This window comes from Sorex araneus, chromosome 2 (genome assembly GCF_027595985.1).
Source record: "Sorex araneus isolate mSorAra2 chromosome 2, mSorAra2.pri, whole genome shotgun sequence".
Taxonomy (NCBI): domain Eukaryota; kingdom Metazoa; phylum Chordata; class Mammalia; order Eulipotyphla; family Soricidae; genus Sorex; species Sorex araneus.
The window spans coordinates 135,699,245-135,725,762 of NC_073303.1; the positions used below are offsets into that span (position 1 = coordinate 135,699,245).

Sequence of the window (26,518 nt, forward strand, 5' to 3'; positions counted from 1 at the left end):
CAACCTTGAGGTGGTGGGCATGAAGCTACGGGCCACTGCAGGCAGAGCCTGTGCCCCAGAGCTTGGAACTGACCCCCACACCCCCTACTTCTGTTGTCTTTGTGTCACCTCTTCTTTTTATGTAAATCCTGTCATTTAGGTGATCTGCTCCTACCTCAGACTGGGTCTTGCCTGCATCACAGTCGTCCCTCCCTGTCCTCTTCAGTAAGGTTGGCGGCCTGCTCCCAACTGTGGGCTGCCTGCTTCTCCACAGCCCACATACAGAGCCCGCAGCCTGGCCTCTCAGAGCCCGCTGACACCGCCGCCTGCGCCTCAGGCTCCTCCTGGCCAAACGCTCTTTTCCTGATATGGCATTTCATATTCACTAGACTTCCGTTTGTTTGTCCTGCGTAGCCTTACATGTGGATTCCATGGTGTATTTCTGCCATTCTGTTTCCTGAAACATCCGCACAGTTGCTCTGTTTTCCTTTGAATCCACTTGCATGGTGGGAATCACATAACTAAAGATAAGGCTGTTGATCTCAGGGATGACTAGTTTGTAAAATAGATCTGACTCTCCTAACAGTGCTCAGATTCCATGCCATTCTATTCTCATTCTGCTTCCTTTCTACACATCTTACTTCCCTCTAAAGTGAACAGGAATTCTTAACTTTCATAGCACTGCTTTGGATTGAGACTCTTGCTCCCATAGTCTCTGCTCAGTCCCTTTGTCTTTTGACTCGAGTGTGAGGTGGGTCCTTCCTGTCACCTGAGACTAGACACTACCTTTTGAATAGTTAGAGTTCCTAAGTTTTGTATTTATGTGATGGTGGGAATCAAACCTCAGCCACGTGCTCTGCCACTGAGCTATGTCTGCAGCCCCGGCACATCTGTATCTACATCTACATCTACTTCTAAGAAGCCCTGTCGGGCCCCAAGAGAGAGTACTGTGGTTAAGGCTCTTGCCTTGCATGTGGCTGACACCGTTTGATTCCCACGGTCCCCCCAAACACCACTGGGTGTGGCCCCCAACCTCCACCCCAAAATAAGTCCTAGAGAACATGTATACTCACTCGTCATCTTAATCTGAGAGGATGTTATGTACAGTGTACGTTGCAGAACTAAAAGGTGCCAATGGTTCTTTCTTATGACCTGTAGTGACAGTGACTAACCCATCAGCTAGTCTGATGCCTTAACTGACAGTACATTAAAGAAGAAATTTTGCTCTCGATGCTCAGAAGCTTTCAAGGCCTTACTCTACCCATTAATAACTTTCCCATTTCTCTCCTTCCAAGGAGATGTGCCTGAGCAGACTGCAGGCCCTGGCACAGCACACCCCTTAGGGCGAGAGGTTGAGAATGGGAAATAGAGGAAATCCAGAGTCCTGGCAGACCCTCCCTCCCCACTGCAGCCTGTCCCCTGCCAGAGCAGCTGCTCTGGGCGCTTGGCCCCTTCCCTCTGGGTCTCTGTCCCTGTCTCCTTGAACTGGGACCAGACCAGCATTTTCCAAGTGAACTGCAGGGGGATTGCTCTGTCATCTGTCCTTCTCTCCAGCCCCCTGCAGCAACAGGGTGTAGGGCCCCTATTCTTCATTATCCCAAGTGGCCAGGTCAGACCCAAGTTCCTGGACAGTCAGGGAGGCCACTGTCCCTTTTTCTGGCCCAGCCCTCTTTGGAGAATCATCCTAAATCCTTAGTATCTTAGTCCTAAGAATTGCTCATCAGGTGACCCCGAAGGCCCATGGCACCTCCACAGTGGAGAAGTACGTTGTTGGGATCTCACTGTCACTTTAGCCAGTTGAAAATCTGTGATCGGGGCTGGAGCAATAGCACAATGGGTAGGGCGTTTGCCTTGCACACGGCCGACCCAGGTTCGATTCCCAGCATCCCATATGGTCCCCTGAGCATTGCCAGGAGTGATTCCTGAGTGCAGAGCCAGGAGTAACCCCTGTGCATCGCCAGGTGTGACCCAAAAAGAAAAGAAAAAAGAAAATCTGTGATCTAGGCAGGTAATTTGCATAAAACTTAATAACAATTGACCCTTGAATTTTTAATCTGGCATCATTATACTTAATTTTACCTGCCCAGTGGAAAATTTGAATATAACTTTTGATTCCCCAAAATTTAATTACTGCTATTGATTGGATGTTTTACTCTTAACACAAAAAAGTCATTTAGCACATATTTTTATTATGTACTATAAAATAAGTTAGAGAAAGAAAATACTACTTAAAGTGTCATGAAGAAAAAGTACTGTACTGTATTTATCCACTATAATTTTTTATTGTTCATTTATAAAATAAATTGATGTCTACAGGTACACCTACATCAGTATTATCTTGGATAATTGAAATTCTTAGCTAATAGAAACTCTTGCACATATTATTAACATTAGATACCATAAATGAAAGGGCAGTATGAAAAATCAGTCTATTACAGGAATGGTGATTCATGCCCGGATAGTTAATGGAGGTTCCCATGTGATGACCCTGGTGTTCAAACCCTTGATGTTTAAGGGTTAGCGGATGAGTCTGGTGAGCTGAATTCGCTCCCCTTTCCTGCCTTGCCCTTTGCCACCATTGGAGAGAGGAGTATTTTCCTGCATTTCTCTGGAATGTTCTGTGAGTTCTTCTGATTTCACCAGTCAACTGTTTCCCACCTCTTTCTGGAATGTTGCTAGACTCTGTGACTCTTAATTTCCCATTCTTGCCAAGTGCTCATCAAGAGGCTTAGAAAAATCTCATAATCAGTGTGTGGAAAAAATGTGAGTGACCCCCAGGGTTTTCTTTAAAGCCAAGATGCTGATGTTTGTTTGATGCACTCGAGTACGCAGAGAAGTCTGTTAAAGTAAGTGCTCATTCGGCCCTGACATCCGTCCTTGAGGGAGGTTGCAGTTACAATTTAGAGTTTGGGCTCTGTGAGGCGTAGCTGTGCCACACCAATAAATGGCATCTTGGACTGTGGGCCCGTGGTCCTGCCACCAGCTCAGCCCTGGGACTGTGCGTGGACACATCCTTGTTTTCCTTCTGCTCGCCCTGCTTTCTTCGTCCCGACTCAGACCAGGAGACACCTTTGCTCTTCTTGGTTCTGACCCAGCACTCGAGTGTTAAGATGTGAGTCCCCAGACGGATCCTCTTGGCGTGAGCTGTGCCCGTCGGGGTGGGCGGGTGCTGAGCTGCCGCTCCTGCCGTGTTTCTCCTTTTCAACCTGCAGGGCTTCTGTGGTAATCCTCTCCCGTAGTTAGTCGGCCTTTCTCCTGGAAAATCCAAGGCCTGGGGCTGCAAGGGCGGCTGACTGGGTCTCTGTCCCGTCCCGCCAGGAGAGATCCCTGAGCACAGTCAAAACAGAAGGAAACAATTTCAAGACTTTTTTTTTCCTGTTTGGGGGTTTATGGAGTATTTTGACAAAATTACCCAGAAACCTTATTAATTAATGTGCATTTCCAGCCCCACCCACACGTGGTAGAGACTCTGGACTAGTGCCAGAGAAGCATCATTGGTACTATGCGCCTCAGATAACTATGAGCATGCTCTTGAGATACTTTATCTTGTGCTGTAATTTTTATCTTCTTTTTTACAATTTTACTTCAGATTTCTACTTGATTTCTTGAAGTCTAACCTAATACCACTCTCTCTACCTCTACCTCTCTTTCTCTCTCTCTCTACCCCATGCCTCCCGCCCCCCCCCATTAATTTAAAGAAAACTTTAGGGCACCATGATTTACAAAGTTATCTGTGATTTAGTTTCTGGTTATGCAGTATTCCAACACTAATCTCATCACCAGTGTCCCCTTCCGTCACCATAGCCCTGGTTCCCCTACATCCCTTCTCGTCCCGCAGCCCAGGCTCGGTTCCAGCATCCCTCATGTTCCCCTGAGCCCTGCTCAGCATAATTCCTGAGCACACAGCCAGGAGCAGCCCTGAGGATCACCGGATGTGACCCAAAACGAATAGGCAAAATGATGCAAGGGGCTATGGGCTTTCTGGTGCCTCTCTAACCGTTCCAGGCCTCCTGGCTCCGAGGGCCCTTTGGAGACAGGCAGGTGTGGCCGCCCAGGGAAGGGGTGAGCTGTTCGGCTTACTCCCTCTTCATCCACAGGAAAGGCGGAAGCAGGAGCCAAGAGCTGATGCTGGGCTGACCCCAGAGCTGCCCCCACCCCATGAATGATCCCCTCGCCCTGCAGGAATGACCCGGAAGGCATTTCCAGCTGAGGAAATACTATGCGCAGTACCTCTAACTGTGCTTTCTGTTTGTGTCACCTTCCTTGGATGTGAATTTTTAGTCACTTGAACTGAGTATTCTAGAATCTGGAGGCCAGTCACCCGTAAAGGAAAGGTTCTGGACAGTGCTCTGTGCTTGGGACAAAGCAGTTTGCCTTTCTGAGCCTTGGCTCGCACTAGTGCCTTCCGTGCTGTGTAGCGGTGAAAAGAAGCGTCAGGAGAATAGATGAAAACAAGGTGGCAATGTTGGGAAATTGTGGTCTCTAGCATGCAACATTTATTATTATTATTATTATTATTATTATTATTATTATTATTATTATTATTATTATTTTGAGAAGCTTCTGGTTTTTTTTTTTTTTCTTTTTGGGTCACACCTGGCAATGCTCAGGGGTTACTCCTGGCTCTGCACTCAGGAATTACCCCTGGTCGTGCTCAGGGGACCATATGGGATGCTGGGATTTGAACCCGGGTCGGCCGCGTGCAAGGCAAACGCCCTACCCGCTATGCTATCACTCCAGCCCCTTTGAGAAGCTTCTGAATCCCTCATGAAGCACTTCACTCCAGAACAAGGGCCTTTATAGATGGAGTAGTTTTCTTTCTCACTCCTCTTTTCCTTCCTTTCATTCTTAAGGAAGCTGAAGTGCAGTAAAGCTCCATCCTTCCCTCTCAGATAGGTTCACTTTGTTCTCTAATTCTTCGCCACCTCTGTTGGCATCTGCCGCCGTCGCTGTGGGCCGAGTGCGCTTCCCTGTCTCTCTGGGCATCCTTCAACCTGGTGTTGCGAGGAGGCAGGAAGGGCTTATTCCAGCCCATGGTTCAGATGAGAGCGGGAATGCGTGGCACCTCTGGTGCTCGGCTAGAACATCCCTATGTGTCTCAGCGCCCAGTACCTTCCCTTCGCTGGCAATGCAGCTCCCAGCAGCCAGGACCGCCGGTACATTCGGTGTCTTTGGCCCATATGGACGCATCGTATCTAAAATTCTCCCTATTCCATCTATTCCTTTACAGATTGCTATTTTAAGTATTTCTGTAGGTGGATTTACATCACCTTCACTTTTAAAATTAGCACCTCTCCTAAAGGTAGAAAAACCTTATTTTTTGATTGCTAATCAGACACCATCAAACTTTAGACAGTTCTGAGATGAATGCTGTGGTACTTTATGCTTCTTCCACGTGTCGGTAACTAGCCCTGGAAGATTGTATGACTTCTCTCCTGGAGAGGGTTCACTTTTGAACCCTGGCCTAGGAGATTGAGCATAGGTGATTTTGGCAAAATCAGGTTCTGCGTTTTTCTCCCAGCTTTTCCCTTTCTGTCCCTTTCCAACATTTTCCTGGACCATGTCTAAAGATTCTACTTCAAAGTATTGAAAAATATTTAGATTCGTGTAGGTCCAGTGCATAGGTTTGATTCTGACATATTCCTTATCTTGGTTCTCTTTTAGCCCTTGAAACACTCACTAGAGTGCATCTGCTGTCCAAAATATATATTCAGGTAGTGCGATTCTTTGATTATTAAGTCACTTATGTTACAATAAGAAAAACACACGCATACAAAATCGCAAATCGCAGTTAAACACTTTCTCACTCTGCGGGCCGGGGCCACTGAGCTTCCTTTGCCAGGGAACAGTTCCCTCAGAGCTGGCTCTGCAGAGTCGGGAAATGGGCGTCAGGTGTCTTTAGTGCTCATGGTTTTCTCCTCTGGGTTCTCCCTGGCATGCTGTACCCCGCCCCATGCCAACCTCCCCACAAACACCCATCCACTCGGCGTCTCCCAACGTTTTCTTTGCACTCTCCCTCCAAGAGCCAGATTCCCACGCCCCTACCCCCACCCCCCGCCATTGCTCTGGGTCAGCTCCCATGTGGGAGGGAGCACTTCCTCCAGACAGCACCCCGGAAGGCTGCAGATCACCCTCCTGGGGCTCAGGCCGGGCTGCAGAGGCCTCAGGAAGTACCCCAGAGGCCCGGGGACCTTCTGAGCCCATCTGTCAGCCCGACATGGCGTCTTCCTTTCCTCCTCCAGAGCTCCAGGGCTGAGCTTCTCTTGGGTGTTTTGCACCTTAGTCTCACCCCGCTGCAGTTCACCCGTGTTCTGGATACATCTGTGGGGCTTCTACCTTGCTGCTGTCTTTGTTCCTGAAACTCGTGCAAGTTTACTGTTGGAACGCATCCTTCTCAAGACGTTCCTCCTGTGCATCTCAGTCAGTCTTCGTTGCTTCACGGGTGCTGCTTACAGAGAGCAGGAAGCTCATGAGAGCCAAATCTAGTTACTTTTTTACATCCTGAGATGAACAGATATGCTTGACTTCTGACATGAAGAATCTGTCATGGGAAAGAAATGAGAGTAGAGGAAGGAATAAAAAGTATTACCTTGGGTGTGAAATAGTAGTTTCCTAATAAGCACATGAAATTTTCTGGCTGAGAGCTAGCCAGAGTGGTGTTAGCTTTGGTTCTATGTCATCAGCTTGAACTAAAGAATGACATGGGAATACAGCCCTGTGCCACAGAACATGCTGGCATGCTCAGTTGCCAGTGGAAGATTAGTAATAAATGGATTCTGGCATTCGAACCAGTTTTATTCATGATTTCAAAATGAGATGAATCAAGATGCTTGCTTAGATAATTTTATACCCCAAAAGTAACTTTTGGGTCTATATATATTTATACACACACACACACACACACACACACACACACACGTAGTGATGGTAACATTGGTTTCTGACATTTTTGTTTTGATTGTTTCTACAATCCCTGCTCTACCCAAGTCAAATTTCTTTGCACCTGAGTCATGCACTAGTTGCTAGTATAGTTGCTAATAGCATATATGAACACATGAGCACTTGAAATGAGGTTGGTATAACAGAGGAACTGAGATTTAATTTATTTTTAAGTAGCTTCATGTTTCTCAGAGAGCCCGGCAAGCTACCGAGAGTATCCTGCCTGCACAGCAGAGCCTGGCAAGCTACCCGTGGCGTATTCGATATGCCAGAAACAGTAACAACAAGTCTCAAAATGGAGACATTACTGGTGCCCGCTCGAGCAAATCGACGAACAACAGGACGACAGTGATACGGTGCAATGCAGCTTCATGTGGGGCCAGAGAGATATCTCAATGGGCTGAGCCCATGCTTTTCATGCCAGAGGCCCAGGCTTGATCCCTGCCTGTACATGGTGGCTGAGCACTGAGCCAGGGAGTAGCCCCTGAATACCACCAGCTGTGACCACACAGCTAATCAGTCAAATAAAAACCAGCAAGTAAATAAATAGCCACATGTAACTGGAAGATGCCATGTATTAGACTGTGCCAGGATCACTGTAACACTAATTACCATTCTTTTGATTTTAGTCAATTCGGTTTTTGTCTTATGAATATGTGACTGTGAATTATTGAAAAAAAAAAACAAAAAAAAAACCCAAAAGGAATGCAAATAGTATACTTGAAGTGCTCTGTTCTCTCAATTCAGGACCTTCCTTTTTTGTGTTCCAAATTGAATTGTCTGAGAGACTGAGAGACCCCCCTCCCTGGCAGCTGTGGGGTGGGGATGTGTTCCCGCCTGTGCAGGCTGGCAGTGGCTGTTGGTGGGGGGGGGGGGGGGCAGGAGTCCTCCCTGCCTGCCTGTCAGGGCCCCCTCAGCTGCCTTTGGTGCTCCCACCACCCCTTCCCCAGATGTGCCTTGGGCAAAGCCATTTCACAGGCCTTTTCTCTCCTCTTTGAGTTCAAGATGCCTTAGGAGTGCAGTCAGTTGTTCTTATCCTAATGAACTCAGAGAGTCCCGTTTCATACTGTGAAAGTGAGATGATTGGCGTGCAGCGTGAGCATTGTTAAAATATGCCAGTAAAGTCAGGAAAAGTTAAAAATTATTGCCTATAAACTGCTTTTAAACAGGTGTGCACCACAGTACAATGAGTGGCATTTTTAAAGCATTGATTAATATTCATTTGAAAACTTTTAATATGTAGGAGGAGGAACTCTCTCAAATTATCTGCTCCTTCGCCAAAGCAGTCCTTTATATGCTGCAGCTTTTCAGCATAACCGCATTTTGCAGCATGAATATGGGGTATCAGATCGTTTCATTAAAGATGCACAAGTAGTCCCTTCGGCTTGCCGACAGCTGGCCTGCATGTGAATGCAGCAGGTTCTCTTCTCACCGGGAGCCTTGAGGACCGCAGACTGGCTCATCTGAGAGACCCTCCCCTCCTCTGTTCCTGTGAAATACACACACAATATAGGTGTGTGAAAGTGAGATGATTGGCATGCAGCGTGAGCATAGCTAAAATATGCCAGCAAAGTTAAAAATTATTGCCTCTACACTGCTTTAAACAGGTGTGCACCATGATGCATATACATAGTCCAGTTTCCTCCGGCATTCAATAACTTTTTCCTGCTTTCCCGTATCCAGAAGCCCTGTACAGGCAGAGCTCTCCCCATAAGCTGTGATATCTCATGGACAAAGTCAAGTGAAGCGCATTATTACTAAGTTGTCTGCATTTTCCAGAGAGAGGACCCTTTTCAAGCCTGAAGTGAAACTGTGGTGCACTTCGGGAACTTGTAAGATGTGACTTGATATTCTTGTGTGAGCAGCATGGATGCATGCTGAGATGTGCTTTATTTATATTCTAGAAGAGGGAAAACTAATTATTATATGTTTGATGCATTAAAGACTTCTAACTTCATATTTTTTTTTAAATGGGTAGCCTTTTTACATCTTACCCCTTTGATCATATTGTGTGCTAGAAAGAAATTACCAAAATAACCCAAGCTTGAAATTTGTGCATCTTTTTGCCTTCTCCCTCGGTGCAGTCTTGTTGGGCCAAATACAAGGAATATTTTGTTGAAGTCATTGATTCGATGAAAAGTATGTAAAAAAGTAATCAAACTAATAAGATTGCAAATAATACTTGATGGTTTCTGAAATGTTAGGGGTTTTCAAGTCTATTGCGATAACACAATAACACGTGTGGTGCTTTGCCCTCTGCAGCCGAGTTGATCCGTTGGCAGCAGGTTTTGCCTCCCAGGTGCCAGACAGCTCCACAATGAGCAGAGATGCAGGTACCAGCTCACCAGGGCAGTAGCAGCTGTCTTTGGCTCGGTCTGAACTTGCCAAAGGAAAAGCAGAAATCCAGTTGTTGTTATTGTTGCTTTTAAAATGTGAAATCCCCCAATTTATAAAACTGACTCAACTATCACCAAGGTACCATGCAGACCCAAGCAGAACTTATATGAACTGGACATTTGTCATGACTTTAATATTTTTAACTCTGAGAAATACAGCTTTCCTTTCAAGTTTCTCACTGAAAACGTGCAGTTCCTACAGTCACAGAATAAAAAGCACAGCACTTCAGGCTCCTTATAGAATTTTACATTCTTCTGACATTTCCATTCGGTTTCTGAACACGAGAAATCTTGTCCTGCGTGTTGGGAGACATTTGGGTCCAGCAGCAGAGCTTTGGAGCGTCTGCAGTGACTCTGCCCCGCTGTCCTGGGCCGTAGCCGCCCTGCTGGGAGTATTATCTTCCAGTTGTGTTGCTTCAGTTTTATAACCAATTCTGATGCAATCCCCATGTTTGAATTGGGTTGAAGGAAAGAGGCGCATGAAAGCTTTCCAGTTCACATGTTCTCAGGAGAGAGAATCACACAGAGCCGCAGAGTATCGGGAAGCACTGGCGGCACCCTGGAGTTGGTAGAACCTATTAAGCTCTAAACACAAGCCCACAGGTTCGTCCTCGTTTAACACTGGGCCAACAGAAGGCAAAACAGAAACGAGAATCATTATCTCGGTGATTGGGCTTGAGAGCACCCAGCAGCTCACAGAGAGCCCCAGCAGCTCGTACAGACAGTAGGACTTAGTTTGTTGAATTTTATTCTTTCACGGATTAGTTGCAGTTGTGGACAGCACTTTCCTAAGGACCTGATGTGTTTTTCTCGTCCTACCACAGCATCATAGACAAACGTCATGTCAGTTTCCATACGAGGAACTTCCTGTAAGGACGAGTCCCTCTTCTTCCGGACATGCACTCTGGCGCGCTGTCCCATTGCCGTGTGACCAGCGAGGCCGGTTGGCACCTACCCCCTTCTTTTCGGATTGTTTGGAAGTGGACCTGAGCGTATGATAGCATTAAAGTTGGGCTTTCCACGGAAACATATTAGCATTCAGAGCTGCATGTCTGGCTTGGTCACAAATGCATATTTTTGTAGAGTGCATGCTTTATACACTTTTTTCATTGCATGTTTGGAAGTCAAAGAGTTGATTTCATAACCAATAGCAAAAGGAGAAAAGTACTGGCCCGGTTGGTGACTATTTCCAGGAGTTAAGAATTACTCCCTAATTCCCTAAGCATTGTTTGGGGGTCAAAACAAGGGCAAAGGGGCCCAACACTCATATTTGTAGATCCCATTTTTTAAAAGAAAGTGTTTTCTAGATGTGTGCCCTATCATGGAATTTAGTAAATACTAAATCATAAAAAATGCTATCTACAGGAAATCGGCATGTGAATGAACTATTAGTAATTCAAATCTTGTTGAACTTCCACTTGCAGATAAATATTACATTTCAGTTTCTTATCAGCAGTGGAATTCCTTTTACAAGAATTTAGTAGATAAAAAAGCTTAATAAAGTCACCTCAAGGACCAAGCTTGTCATCATCAGAATGGCCCTGTTCTCCTGCCCAAGCCCCCGGCTGACCCCATAGGCCAGCAGCAGCCCCCTGGCCCTGGCCCTGGCCCTCACCTTACCTGGGGGTTGCCATGTCCCAGAGAGCACGCAGGTGGGTCACTGTGTTTCTTCGCTCAGTCACTCAGCCAGTGTTTATCCCGTGGCTTCCATTCTCCAGGAGCTGTGTTGGGCTCTGAGACGGGCAGAAACGGTCAGAAAGGGAGATAGCAGGACACGGCCAGAAGGCAGGGCAGGAAAGCGCAGGGATGGACGGGGCACGGCCCACTCAGGGCGGCCCTGGCACCAGCTCCTCAGGGGCCGTCCCCACCCTGCCCTGGTGCTCTCTGGATTGTGCGAGATTTGGTGAGTGTCAGCGGGAATTGGCTTAGCAGGCGCCCAGCCAGTATGTGTCGTGTTTAACAGTCCGATCACCTAACTTTTCTCTAAAAATTGACAGATTTTCACCCAGCTATTTGGAATTCTTTTCTACATCAGAGTTTTCAAGCGGATAGGTTTTTCACATAGAAATGAATATTTTTTTAACACATATTAAAATAGACTCAGTTAACTGCTAAAATTTTTTATACATAATTACTTTTATCTGACTTCAGGGACAATTATTTCTGCTAATGGGAGTTATTATCTTAATCATCATTATTATCCTAATCGAAAGCATTTATTAAAAATTTGATTTTGCCTTATAACTAAGTTAACCCCTCTTTAAATCAGCTTTGAGATCTGCCTGTGGGGGTCTCTATAGTGAAGATAAAATAACTGCTAATGCACATTCAGTGCCAGCATTAACCATTATAACAGTACCCTTCGCAAGTGCCCCTCTGAGTGTTGTGTTGTGTTGTTGTTGTTGTTTACTGACAGGTTTTGTTGTAAATGTACCTTTCACGTTGATTTTGTTTGTCTGGGCCCACACCTGGCTGTGCTGGGACCACACAGGGCCTACGCCTCGCTCTTCAATCAGGAGTCCCCTCTGAAGGGGAATGGGACCATAGGTGTCGCCAGGAGTTGTGCCGGGGTCGGCTGCATGCAAGGCAAGTCCCTGTACTATCTCTGTGGCTTAAAATATTCTTGTCTCTTTTATTTATTTTAAATCCAGGTTAAATCCTGCCTCTTCCAGTACAAAGATTTTGTATCAAAAATATTATCTCTAGGAGCCAGTGTTGTATTTGCATCTAATTGTATCCCCAGGGTGGTTGCTAAGCACTTAGGTGATTTTAAAAATAATTTTATTTTGAAAAATGTGCACAGAAGCTCTCCTGTTCGCTCCACTCGGCCACTGCAGCTCGTGCCCTCCCCTGTATCTATGCCAGCACCTGTTTGGCTCTGGGGCTGCCGTTGGCACTCAGCTTCCTTTGAACCCTGAGAGCAAGCTCTGTCTGATCACCCCAAACACTCAGGAACGTGTTTAGGCACACCCCAGGTCACCTGTCCACAGCCTCCAGCCAGCACCCAGGACACAGGTGAGATGACACGTCACCTTGGGGCTGCTCAGGCCTGTTCAGATCCACCCACTGTCCGAGCACCGTCCCGCCATCCACGTCTCAGGCACGGCCCGGAATTACTGAGAGTCTGTTCTGTGGGATCTGCCCACTGGTGTCTCGTTTATTTATTTTGGTTTTGGGGACACAGGTAGTTGTGCTCAGAGATCCTTCCCTGAGGGCCAGGGACCTTATGGGGGGCCGGGGATCAAACCTGGGTCAGCCACATGCAACCAAGCGCCCTCCCCGCTGTGCACAAAGGCTGACCCTGCAGCCCACCCTGTGCGTTCTGTCGAGGGCTGCCCCTCTCCTCCGCCAGCTCCATCTGCCCGTACTTGGCAGGAGTGCCCAGAAGTGGGGTCTGGCCCCTGTGGGGCACCCCAAGACTTGGGAGCACTGCAGCTGCTCGTCGTGTGCCCGCGGCCCTTAACCTCAGTCCCAGCTCATTGGGCCTCAGGCTTGCGTCACCTTGTCGTGGTTCGGAGTCGGTAGGAATGACTCCTGCCTGTGCCGGCCGCCTCTGTGACGATCGTCAGGTATTTGTGACACGAACGGCTGTCAGCTGCATCCCGCCATGAGGAAGAGGCATCCCTCCCACCCATTGGATTTTTTTCATTTTATTTCTATCATTTCAGACTCATGAATTCTTATAAGTCAGTCCATCATAATCTATCACTTGATGCTAAAATTGTTATTTGGTCAACTTTGGACTTGTCTCCTTTCATCAGGCATTTTCTTACTTTCCGACAAAAGGGTTTCTGTATTCTTGGACCCCCCTGCCCTGGGCTGTAGTCGGCCATTCTGTCCTTTGAGATGGTTTGAGGACCCTGGGAGGGGGTCAGGGCTCAGGTGGCTGTACTGCTGAGGTGTCACTGCTTTGGACCTCAGGAGAGGCAGCTGGAACATACACATGTGGTGTATATGTGTGTTCTCATACACAAGTACATACACCTTCATTACATATATACTGACAGTATTTATATAGCTCTATCTTTTATCAAGTCATGAGGTCATTCCATCCCTTTTTCCAAGACTCAGTGTTCATATTTTGGGCATTTTTTTTGTCTTTTTGAGGGGGTACCACATCCAGCAGTGCTCAGGGGTCACTCCTGGCAGTATTCCGGGGACCCCATGGGGTGTGAGTGCCAGCTTCATGCAAGGTAACCGCCCTACCTGCTGTACTGCTGTCCAGCCCCACACTCAGTGTGCTTTTTCCCATCCTCCCTCTCCAAAGAGCCCATTTTAAAGCCTGTGTCCAGGGGTCTGGCTCCCAGCTGCCCACCTCTCGGCCCCCCACTCCCGCCCCCTGCCAGCTCCAGCTCCACACGTCCTCCAGCTCCCAAAGTGGTGCTCCAGTGACTCTTAATCCCCCCTGGGCAGGTAAGTGGGTGGTCACTGCTCTGGACAACCAGGGCTTTGTCTCTCAATATTCCGTTTATTATTGTCTCTGTGTTTATGAACTTGTCTTAACTTTTAACTAAAATCTCTATATAATTTCTGTGCAGAGAAGCAGACTTTGGGGATGGGGAGGTCGCTGGAAGGGTAGCAGTATGCGCCCAACACCATGGGCCCTGAGCTCGGCTCCTGAGCCCTGTGTCCCCGGGCACCGAAGGCTCAGCGCTAGCCAACCCCACGCGTCACTGCATGTCCCCGTGAAAAAGAAAGAGGGGCCAAGTTTGTGCGGTGCTGGGGATTGAACCAAGACCTCAGATGGTCTCATCCCTGACCCGGAAAAGCGAGCTTGCCTTCTCCTCTCCCTCCCTCGCTCCCGGTGTGCCGTGTGCGACGTGCTGGGCACACCATCTGGGCTTGTGTGACTACACTCCAACACTGACACAGTGACAAGGTCGTTCCAGGCACGTTTCTCAAGCCATAGCCCTTTTGTTCAGGAGTGCATCATTGTGTCACAGGAGCGGTTAGGACCATGTAGTGGGAAAGGCCTCGATAGACATTTCCCTGTAGCAGATGGACAGATGCTCAGCATGGCCACTCATTCGGAAGTGCATGACCAGGCCACGGTGAGCCACCTCCCACACTCACTAGGGTGACCGCTCTGGCAGGAGAGCCAGTGACGGGAGACCGACCCAGGTCTGACCCCCCGCACCCGTGTCCCTCAAACCCTTCAGGACTAATCCCTGAGTGTGGAGCCAGGAATAAGTAAGCCCTGAGCACAGCGCGGTGTGGTCCAAAACCAAAAAGCAACAACAAAGAATTTGACAGAAACAAACTAAAATGATAGATATTGGTAAAGATTTGGAAAACATTACACAGAGTCAGGGGGAATGGAATATAGTTTAACCACTATGGGAAAGCGTGACAGTTTCTCAGTAAGTTAACTGTAGTTGTTATCATGATCCTGCAGTTCTGCTTCTAGGCACAGGCCCCAAGAAGTAAAAAGAGGGGCCAGAGCAGTAGTCAGCGGGGAGGGCGTTTGCCTTGCATGCACCCAACCGGCATTTGATCCCCGGCATCCCATAAGGTCCCCCAGCCACCACCAGAAATAATTCCTGAGTGCAGAGCCAGGAATAACCCCTGAGTATCACTGGGTGTGACCCAAAAAGCCAAAACAAATAAAAAGAAGTCAAAATAGCTTCTTAAACAGGCTCCTGTCACCCAGTGTTCCATGGCAACATTATTCATAATAGCAAACTGGAGGGAGGGTCAGAGCTATAGGACAGCAGGGAGGGTGCTTGCCTTGCACGTGGCTGATCCGGGATCGATCCCCGACATCCCAAATGGTCCCTGAGTATGGCAGGTGTGACAAAAAAAAAAAATACAAACATGGGGCTGGAGTGATAGTACAGTGGGTAGGGCGTTTGCCTTGCACGCGGCCGATCCAGGTTCAGTTCCCAGCATCCCATATGGTCCCCCAAGCACAGCCAGGAGTGATTCCTGAGCAGAGCCAGGAGTAACCCCTGAGCATCGCTGGGTGTGACCCAAAAAGAAAAGAAAAAAAAAGAGACACCCAAAAAGCAGGACAAAAGAACATGAGTATTAATTGTCCTCTTAATCAAGGAGTAAGTCCTCGTGACGAATAAACAAGTCCTTAGAGACGAAGCAGAATAGTGGTTCTTGGGGGAGGTGAGTGGAAATGGGGCCATTTACTGGATAAAGGGTTTGTGGCGATAGCAAGTTCTAGAAAAGGACAGTGGTAGACAACCTGACTAATAAACTTAATGCCCCTGAATTATATGCTTTGAAGTGGCTAAGGTGACATATTTTGTGTCATGTGTATTTTAGCACACATTAAAAAGGAGATTATCAGCTTTTTCAGCCCGTGTTCTTCCTTGAACACGGATCTCGCTCGTCTTTGTTTCTTCAAAGCTTGCTGCTTGCTACCACTCTGAAGAAACCTGTGTTCTCTCTCTCACAGGTGTTTCTGCCTTTCCCTTCTCACGTCTTCCTAAATAAGTTTCAGTAAAGACTTTCTTGCTTCACCAAAGAAAGAAAGAGATTATGGAGACATTGACACGAAACCTCTGCTTGCTCTCTCCGGGTGCTTCCCCGTCCCTCCTCATCTGTCCCACTGTGTTCTAGCTCTGCTGACCGCTTTCCCAGCACACTCTCAGTGTCAGCGGAAGGCTACAGACTGACATGGGGCCCAGGAAGGGAAAGCCAGGTTTGACCTGATGCACAATAGTAGCCACCAGGCTTCGAGCTCAGCCGCTGATGAGAGAACACGCTTTGGTGTTTCGGCCAGTGCTCAGTGAGACAGACACTCCCTTCCGGGTCAGGCAGGAGCAGATGCCAGACCTTGCCTCTCCGGTTGGCCCTAATCCCTTCCAGAAGAAGGGAACTTAGAGAAGGGACGGAGGGAAGGAATGCTTCCCGTGAAACAAGGCCAGGGGATTCTTTGGGATAGCCAGAATGACAGGCAGCAGGCTCCAAAGTGCTCGGGAGAGTTGGACCTCCACAATAGCCGCTTTCTCCTGTGGCTCCATCTGCTCTTTGCGTAGTGAAATGACAGCTTTGGATGCCTGGTGCTCCCGGAGCCTTTGCGGCAAACATACGAGGCTGTTTGTGTGTGGAGGATTTTCTCCTCCACCCAGTTGCTGCTCCAGCTTGAGTTGCTGTGTAAACTGCCTTGGCAGGGGTACACAAGCCGCCCACACCCGCACCGCCGCCCGCCCCCGGCGCATATGCGCAGTGAGTTCGAGGGTCCGCCCAGCACCCTGTGCCAGGCGCGGGGAGAGTCCCCGGGCAGCACTGCCGGGCTGCCCTGTTGGGTCATGAACATGAGGCTTCCGACGTTTGTGACACCATGACCTAAACCTTGTCTTTATAACCCAAGAGGAGAGAACCACATCCCCTCTCTCTCGGTCCCCATTTCCCTTCAGAGGCGGTAGGAGGTGTTTACATGCTTTGGGGAAGGATGGGCTCACCCAGCAGTGCTCGGAGCTACTCCTCACTTATTCATGCCATGCTGGGATCAAACCTCGGACTTCCACTTGCAAAACACATGCCCCAGCCCTTTGAGCAAGCCCTAAACAATTTTAAACAAGAACAGTAGCACTGTCATTCGTTGTTCATCGATTTGCTCAAGCGGGCACCAGTAATGTCTTCATTGTGAGACTTGTTACTGTTTTTGCCATATCGAATACACCACGGGGAGCTTGCCAGGCTCTGCCGTGCAGGCGGGATACTCTTCGTAGCTTGCCGGGCTCTCCAAGAGGGGCAGAAGGATTGAACCCGGGTCAGCCCCTACCCACTGCGCTATCACTCCAGCTATTTAAAAAAAAACGGGGGGGGGCATTATGATTTAAATACCATACAATTTATCCATTTTCAATTCAGCGCTTTTACAGAATATTTACCAGCTGCACAGCTATCCCTTAATGCAGCTGTGGAAATCTCCATCACCACAGTGAGCTCCTTCGTGAATTCCCATTCCCGCACCCAGTCCCTGGCACCCGTTAGGCCGACTCTGTCTCTCCGACTTGCACGTAAGTAAGATTAGGCAAGTCTGTTTATTTGGCCTCCTGCACCCATCAGTTGTATTGCGTAGTGATACACCAGTGTTTCTTTTGTTTATGTTGCTGAATAGAATTCCTTTCTAGAGATGTATGTCACGTCTTATCTGCTCATCAGCTGCTGGACTGATGAGCAACTTTTTAAAAGAGTTTTTTTTTTTAAGAGTTTCTGGGTTTGGCCTTTCAGCTATCAGAACTAAGTGATGTTGCTTGGATGGTCTTGCATGCAAACTCTGTGGACTTATTAAAACTTTGGTTCTTCCTAATTAACAAATACCATGTTTCCAGTCTCCAATTTTAAAAGCTGCTGAACTGAACTGAGTTTTTTTAGTAATCCTAGTTCTTTGACCCTTAAACAAAGTCTCCGGAGCCACACAGGCTTTACCCCTCACTTTTGTGAGACAGTATCAGTTCTGCATCACTGGCCTTGATAAGGAGACTGCCACAGTACTTAGAAAAATGTTCCCAACCCCTGCTTTCATTTAAAACAAAACAAAGAGAAGGAAATGCAGGTACTGTTCAATAAAAGGATTCGCATTATCCCTGCATCCAGGAATGATGCATCTCCAGGAGTGTTCCCTGAGCATGGCTGGGTGTGAGCCGAAAGTCACAGACTCTCCTTGCATGTTGCCAGTCCCATATGGTTCCCAAGCATCACCAGACCACCCCCTACCTGAAAGAGTAGAAGCATTCTTACAGTTTACCTGTTTTTCTTTCCCAGCTGAAATAAATTCAGTTTCTGCAAGTTTCATCCTTCTTCATATTGTCGGCTGCTCTTTTCCAAAACCAGCTGCTGGACACTCTCCTCGGAGGCTAGCTGGCGGCTCTCCCCCTCTGTAGTCTCCTCAGTGCTCTCAGTTCCGGTGTGTTTAGCGCCGGACACACAGCCACAGACCCTGTGTCGGGACCCAGCCAGGAGAAACACCCTGTGACCTTTATCCAGAGCCGTCGGTACCTCTCATGCACCTCTGGTCTCTTGAAGCAGTTCACCGCAGGGCCCTCCCGAGCGACCCCGGCTGGCCCCAGAAGCAGCCCGGGCTGAGACCATTGCGGCGAGCTTGCTCTGTGCAGCACCTGCCCCAAACCCCAGGCCTCTGGGATTCTTGAGACAGCTCTGTTCTTCATCTGCGCTGACACCATCTTCCTAGTCAAAGTCACATACAGCTTTACCTTTAGAGCCTTCCGTTTGCTTTTTTTTTTTTTTTTTTTTTTTTTTTTTTTTTTGCTTTTTGGGTCACAACTGGCGATGCACAGAGGTTACTCCTGGCTCTACACTCAGGAATCATCCCTGGCAGTGCTCAGGGGACCATATGGGATGCTGGGAATCGAACCTGGGTCGGCCGCGTGCAAGGCAAACGCCCTACCCGCTGTGCTATTGCTCCAGCCCCCCTTCTGTTTGCTTTTTATTATTATTATTATTGATCTACCATGAGGTACAGTGACAAAACTTTCATGGTTGAGCTTTGATCATACAATCATCAAACGCCCGTTCCTTCACCAGTGCATGTTCTCCACCACCAAAATCCCTAGTATTTCACACCTCCCCCTGCCTGTGTGGCAGACAGTTTGCGCAATACTCTATTTCTCTACTCTAGTTACCTTCAGTATTCCAAGACCAGTCCCACCATTGCTCATACCTGCCGAAAAGGCAATGCTAGACAATGTGTTTTGTATTGCTTGTTATGGATACAAGATAATGTCATGCAGCCGCTCTCTGTCACTGTCACTGTCATCCCGTTGCTCATTGATTTGCTCGAGTGGGCACCAGTCTTCATTGTGAGACTTGTTACTGTTTTTGGCATATCGAATACGCCACGGGGAGCTTGCCGGGCCCTCCCATGCAGGTGGGATACTCTTGGTAGCTTGCCTGGCCACTCTCTAGGAATTCTAAGATTTTAATAATTAGGGTCTGAAGAGATCGCTGTAGCAAGTTGCTCGGGTCCAAGATTCGTTTGTGTGTCTCTGGATCATGGCTGTGTGGGAGTTTAAGTAGACGATGGCCAGATGTGGCATCATCTCTCAGTCCCATCGGGACCAGGGAAGAAGAGCCCACTCCTCCCCTGTCCCGTGAGGCCTGGCATTTGCCATCACCGCCACCCGTACCTGGAGCTTGTCGCTGACTTCTAGAAAATGGTGCCGCCGGGGCTCCTAGAGAACAGGCAGAGGGACGGTGCCTGCCCCGTCTGGAACATTCCAGCGGAAATGGCCTATTGTGAAGTCCAGGGCCATCTCTGCGGCAAGTTGCTTGGGTCCAGGGTTCGTTTGTGTGTCTCTAGGTTTTTCCGTTTTATCTCACTATTTTTCTTAAGTTAAAATGTGATAAGATATATAACATGAAGCTTGCCCTTTCATCCATGTTTCCGCATACAGCCAGTCCTGTCAGGGGTCTGGTGATGCCGCCCCTTCATCGTCCACCTCTGGCACAGTTCTCTTCCCGGCTGGAGCTCTGCGCCTGCAGACAGCCAGGCCTCCCAGCTGCAGCCCTGGGAGGAGAAGCATACACACTATTTGACCTTGCTTGTTTAAGCAGCGTACTTTATTTAGTATCTACACAACTCATCCATATAGTATAAGGACTTCGTTTATGTGTGCAGGAGTTGGGGGGGGCTACACCACATCCAGCAGCTCCCCAGAGAAGTGGTGCTCAGGAACCACGTGTGCCTGGGATCAAATCCAGGAGTGCTCCCTCTCCCTCAGAATTTCATCCCTTTTTAAGGGTGAGTAATTGTCTTTTCTGTGTATATGCCATATTTTCAGCTATTGGTGGACAGTTAAGTGAACCTTGGAAAGCTGTCTGCACCTTGGCGAGCATTTATTTACTGAATCACCGTGAGGTGCAGTTACAAAGCTGCTCATGGTCAGACTTTACTACTACAGTGTTCCAGCATCCCTCCACCAATGTACATTTCCCACCCCCAGCCCCCTTCCCCGCCGCCTTTCTCTGTGGAGCTCCCCCCACCTCCCTTTTGGGCATTATGGTTTGCAGTACAGGTACTGAGAAATTATGCTCTTTGTTCCTTGCCTACTTTCAGCACTCAGTTCTTATCCAAAATGATCATTTCCAACTAAGCTTACAGTTTTAACCAATTTCCTTCTGCCCCTGTTTGTTTGGTGTCATTGGATAATTATCTGCAGGTCCTGTCACCTTGATTTCTGACTGGACCCTCTCTGACTAAACGGTGCTACATTTCCAATTGATCTGAAGATTTCATTTGTGCAAAATGGTCGTTTGCCCCATCCTCAGTCTTTTAAAATTGTGCCATGATCTTCACAGCCTTACTTTGAGCCCAACGCTCTCCTACTCTGCTCAGACCTGAGAGTTGGTTGTGATTCCTCCGATTGAGGTCCAGCTGGGGAGGGGCATGAAATCAAACAACCTCTAAAAATGGGTCTGAGTGGGAGATTGGGGCTGGGGGTGCCGTTGGCTTGCGTAGCTATTCGAAAGCCTTAAGGATTCCCTGAAACTAATGCCAGCTATTCAAAAGCAGAGAACTGAGTCCTGGGGTGATCTGAGTAGAAATGAATTCACAAATACTTATTTTGTTTCACACTTATTTTGCTCTTACTCACTCATGAAAAAAACAGAACTTTTGAGAATTAAAAGATGAATAAAGCACATTATCTGCTTTCAAGGTGGTTATAATGCAAAATATTAGAACTTCTTATTATAACTCAGGGATCTTTAGCCCAGAGCTGTAAAAACATATCTCCTTAAGATGAGAAGGATTACAAAATACATCAAAAAAGTAAAGTATGCCCTGAAATGATATATTAGTGCAGATGGGTTTTAAGCAAAGATTGGGGAAAAGAGTGAAAAATGAGACATGAAAGCCTTAGAGGTATTTCGCTTTCACTTCACTCTGGCTAATATGAGTGCCAGGAAAACAAAAAGTTCTCTTGCTCTTGACGGTATAAAATTTGGATTATTTTTAGGGAATAGTAACTATGCATTTATGAAGTTCTTTGTCAGGGCAATTTAGTTAATAGGTATGTAAATGACTACTTATTTCATTGTGTAGGTGGATTGCTCCATGTACACTTTCCAAAGGAGAATATAAGTGCTAAAAACTATTAACATTGCAAATGCAAAGAAGCAAAAGTTAAGGTTAGCAAGCCGCACCTTTGCTGTGCTGGGCGTTCAGAGAGACAGAATAGATCCATTATGTCCTAGAAATGGCTCAGATTGTTTTGAAATTCTCATCCAGATCAAACTCTAGCTGCACTTTTGTTACTCGGTTTGAAGGGCTGGGGAGGTCACTGTACTGAGCTTGCTCAGTGCTTACTGATTCTGCCTGTCGGGGATCACTCCTGGCAGTGCTGGGGTACTGGATGTGATGCCAGGGACAGGATTGGGGTCGGCTGCACGCAAGGCCAGCCTTACCTCCTAAACTGTCTCTCCAGCTCCAAACTGCACTGTTTGGATGCAAGAAAATTTAACTCGGGGTGCAAGGTTGTTTTTTATTATTGGTTGTCAAGTACCTAGGCCCATATTAAGCCTGGCTGATAGGGAGGTGGGAAAATGTGGAGCTTAATGCCACAGGAATAAATTTTCATGTAAGATTTGCACCCTAAGACATCTTATAAGACCATCTCCCAAGAAATCAAGTAATGAACTATTTATTTAAAAGATTTTTTTGCAGGGGTCAGACCCAGATTCAGTCCCCAGCACCTCATGAGGTCCCCCATCAGGAGTTACCCTTGAGTGCAGAGCCAGGAATAAGCCCCGAATTCTTGGGGTGTGACTCAAAAAACAAAATCTTTTTAAAAGTTTAAATAAACAAAATGGTGGTTTTTTTTTTTTTTTTTCTCACTTGAGGCTGTAGAGAGAACTCAACAGACTGAGTATGTGTTCTCTATGCAGGAGCCTTGGGATCAGGTCCTGACACCATACAGTTCCCAGGTGCCAGTGGAAATGACCCCTGGCCACAGAGCCCGGAGTGGCTCTAAAGCAGAGTGTCTTGGTAGGGCAAAGCACACAACATGAATTAAGGTTGGTCCCAACAACATACACACACCCCAATTAAAGAGTTTCATGAAAGACTAGAAATCCCACAGTTCTGTGTCTGACCACTGTGACCAGCATGGACATTGCTTCAGTCCTCCAGTTAACGCAGGCCAAGTCTATAGCCCCCGTGGGAAGATAAGGGGTTCCTGCCTTATACATCAGCTCTTACTCTCTTCCCTTCACTCAGCCCACACAGGAGGCTTCAGAGGTAGTTAACCACCACATTCCCTCTGAAGATGCCTCAGATTCCTCCTGGTCATGCAAAAGCGACTTAAAATTCTTGTTAATGGGCCTTGGGTTTTCACCAGCTTGCTCTTCTCCCAGTGTGAACTAACTGAGAGAATCCCCAGTCAAGCCAGCTAGTGAACATGCAAAAACTCGCCCGTCTTGTTTGTTTCTTCTAGTGGCTGTGGCTCAGTTAGTGTCCATCCCTTAGCATACTGGGCTCCTTCCTGCACTCCCGCTCGCCGCGTTCATGCGGTGGTCATCTCAGGCACGTCTTCCTTGGGGCTGTGTTCGCGCCTTGGCTAGAGAGCAGGGACTGTGGGTCCGACCGCTGCCAGCCCGGCTCTTCCAGGAGCATCGCACTCTGGAAGCGGTTCATGTGTTGCTTCTGCTTGTGTCTCCCTCAGGTCCAGAGTGAAGACAGTGTCCTCCTGTTTGTCATCGCCTGGACAATCACAGAGATTATCCGCTACTCTTTCTATACGTTCAGCCTTTTAAACCATCTGCCTTACCTCATCAAGTGGGCCAGGTAAAGATGTTCCTGGAATGAAGACTAACTTTTGAAGTTGTCCATGACATTGCCTCCAGTTTCTGGAAAGAAGGTTGTATGAGACAGGGGCTGGGTAGAGGTCTGGTTTGTAGGTTACATCAGGTAAGGGTCTCTATTTAACTTTGATTAATGGAAGCATTAGTTTACATTCTTTAAGCTGTAAGGTTTTTCTTTTAATTGGATCAATTGCTCTCAGATAAATTGTTGGATAAGAAATTTGATGGAATGCCTTTTTCTGTCCATATAAAGTTTTGCTCATGATTCTCTGCACTGTGGTATTAGACCAAGTCTAAGTCACTGGCTCTTGGTTTGCCATGACACAGTCACTCTCTGGCTGGCAAATTTTAATTTGGTGGTGAGCAGACGTGTGGGGGATTGTGTAGGGGAGGGTACTAAAGTTTGAACCTTCAATCTGATACATGCCAAGTATTATGCCCCCAAACTTCATCCCCAGCCCTTAGGGTTTTTTTTCTTTTGGATTTTGGCCATATTTGGTGGTCCTGGGAGATGCTCCCGCCTCAGTGCTCACACTTGGGCTGCCACTTGTGGCGCTCCAGAGGCATCCTGTGTGCAGGCATGTACACTGCCTGACCTGTGACGCTGCCCCTCCAGCCCCTCCAATGAAGTTTAATTAATAGCAAATGTTACGAAGCAGTTTTAGCGTGTTTTTATTTTGCTCTGATTATTTTTGCTAGTATATTTGTTATGAATTAGGTTTAAAAAAAAAAACAATACTAGTTCATTGATCTGCATTAATCCATGACACAGTTGAGCAGTTTTCTAAGTTAGGCGAGACTGTGGGAGGGAGAGAAAGGAGAGAGACATACGTTGCCCTGGTCTAGTGCTGGGCTCGCTGAGGGAAGGGCCGGTCCCTGGCTGTGTGGGCGCAGTTTGTTCCCACACTGATAAAGGATGCGAGTGCCATTTTCCTGTTTTGTTTTGGTTTTTCTTCTTTCCTTCCCGTGGGGTTTCTGTTTTGATAAAAAGAGCGGGAGGGAGGGAGGGAGGGAGGGAGGGAGGGAGGGAGGGAGGGAGGGAGGGAGGGAAGAAAAGAAAGAAAGGGAAAGGGAAGGAATGAGAAAGCTGGAGTGGTCCCCGGGCAGCGGGCGGCTGGTGTGAAGCTGTGTGCATGGCGCAGCCCTGCGTCAGGAGGAGAAAGGTCCCTGCGGCTGTTCCCAGGCCTTGGGAGACCCCCTGCCCACCCGCTCAGCGTGGCTGCAGGGGCAGTGGCTGGTGTCCCCAGTTCCTGCGCCGTGTCCCTGGCCGTCACAGAAAACTGCCGTGCGCCTGGCCCCCTGAACGGATGCTGTGCTGCCCGCAGACGAGCTCCGTTTATTTCATAGCGTGGCCATCTGGATTCTTTTTTGAAAGATAGATCATTTCCTTTCTAGTGAAAAAAAAAAAAACTACTAATCTTGCAGAAAGCCAGGGAGATGGTGCAAAGAGCTGGAGCACACGCCTCGTGGGCGTAAAGGCCCATGCTCGGTGCCCAGACTGCTCCTCCCTCAAGCATCAGGGAGTGCCACCTGGTGCCCTGGCACTGCTGGGCCCAAACATCACTGTGTCACGGCTGAGCTTTGAGCCATCTCACCCATTTGGCCAAGTGGGGCCAAAGCACTGTTTGAGAGGCCTCCTCCCCTGTCAGAAAAAGTGGTGTGGGTTCTGTCGTGTGATTATAATTATAGTTTTTTTAATTTTTAATTGAATAATAATATGAGCAAAAGCTATTATGAATATTATGAATATAATTCTTTAATTAGCATGTATTTCACTTTTCACAATAGCTTACACAGACATTGGTAAAATTGTTGCAACGGACACAATTGGATATGCTATTGTTTTTTCTTTTTTTCTTTTCTCTTTTTTAGTCCACAGACAACTGTGGGATGTGGGTTGAGGGGGTTCCTAGACACCACGCTCCAGACTCCTTCCCCACAGCCCCCACGGCTCCCCTGCCCGGGGCTGTGTGGACCATGACTGAGCCCGTCTCAAATGCACTTGGCATCACTTTGGATCTTTTAGGGACTTATTTTGAAAAATTATTTGTTGAATCAGGACAAATCCTGGGTCTGACTGAACACATTTAATTTCCTTTAGAACATTCAGGAACGTGTCTGCTGTGGGCCCTTTCCAATAAATGCTTTGTAAAAGTCTGAATTTAAACCGTGGGGAAATAGGAAAATCTCTAGATAGTAGCTTTCTGAAGGACCAGTACTGTCAGAGGGTGGGGGTGCATCTCCTGCTGGCTCTGAGCCTCAGTAATGGATATTTTGTTTTGTTTTAGGTACACACTTTTCATTGTGCTGTACCCCATGGGCGTGTCAGGAGAGTTACTCACAATATATGCTGCTCTGCCCTTTGTCAGACAGGCGGGCCTGTACTCCATCAGTTTACCTAACAAATACAATTTCTCCTTTGACTATTATGCATTCCTAATACTGGTAATGATCTCCTACATCCCACGTAAGTAAAGAATTATGCATGTATATCTACGTATGATTTTTTTAACTGTGTTTTTTCTTAAATAGCTGGAATTAAATGTCTTTGGTTTTTACATTTTATCCAAGTAAAATCCAACATATTCGAAATGCACTGGTCTTTATTGAACGGGTGGCTGTCAGGAAATTTTCTCTGTAGTAATTGAATAAAGATGAACCCTTTTCAGTGCAGCTGCCAAAATGTAGCCCTTATTCATGTGTGGGTTTGAAACAGTGGGTACCAGGAGAGGTCAAGCATATACAGAGCAAGAGTACTGAGTGGAAAACAAAACAAAACCAAGAAAAAAAAACCCAAAACCCATTAATGACTGTGCCTCGACTCTCTCCTGAGAACAACTGTAAAAATATTTTTGTGTTGTTTACTGTATCAGAAAAGACAGTTGCTTCATTTTTAAAGACTCAATACTAGTTAACAAGAAACAAATAACAAAAAATATATATATACATATATATATATATGTATGTATTTCTTATTTCCTTGTTTGGAAATGAGCATTGAGGCCATGTGAAGGAACATGCTGTTCCCTTCAGGACGACTTCCAGATATTTCACTCGAACAGCTCCAGGTTTAAATATTCAGATTACCAGAGTGCCTGTAAGCTTTCTTTGTAACTGAGAGGCAAAGGCCACTTTTGAGGTTTTTATGGGGTGAGTCTTCTTGGCCGAGGAAAAGAGGGTGAGTCTGTTTTTTGCATCCTAAAGCTGAGTTTAAGTCTCTGATTGACTTCCAAATACCTTGTTCTACACAAGGTCCTGTGCTAACATTTCCTCTTCTTTGGCCATTTCCGTAGCCATCAGGTTCATCTATACAGTTCTATACTCTTCCTCAAATCTCAGGTTGGATCCAGACAAGAGAGTTGGCTTTTCCTTCAGCCCACACCCTGAGATGAGTGAATCACCCTAATAGTCATCAGCGACATGTT

The 26,518-nt window shown here is 47.2% G+C and overlaps 1 protein-coding gene across 1 annotated transcript in view; it reads left to right on the forward strand.

The window, feature by feature from the left end:
* The window catches only part of HACD2 (3-hydroxyacyl-CoA dehydratase 2), an 81,811-nt gene that overhangs the window by 51,004 nt on the left and 4,289 nt on the right, over nucleotides 1-26,518 (forward strand). The window contains exons 5-6 of the mRNA XM_055128382.1: nucleotides 22,955-23,076; nucleotides 25,382-25,560. Of these exons, the coding sequence (XP_054984357.1) occupies nucleotides 22,955-23,076; nucleotides 25,382-25,560 (301 nt within the window). The remainder of the gene's footprint in view (nucleotides 1-22,954; nucleotides 23,077-25,381; nucleotides 25,561-26,518) is intronic.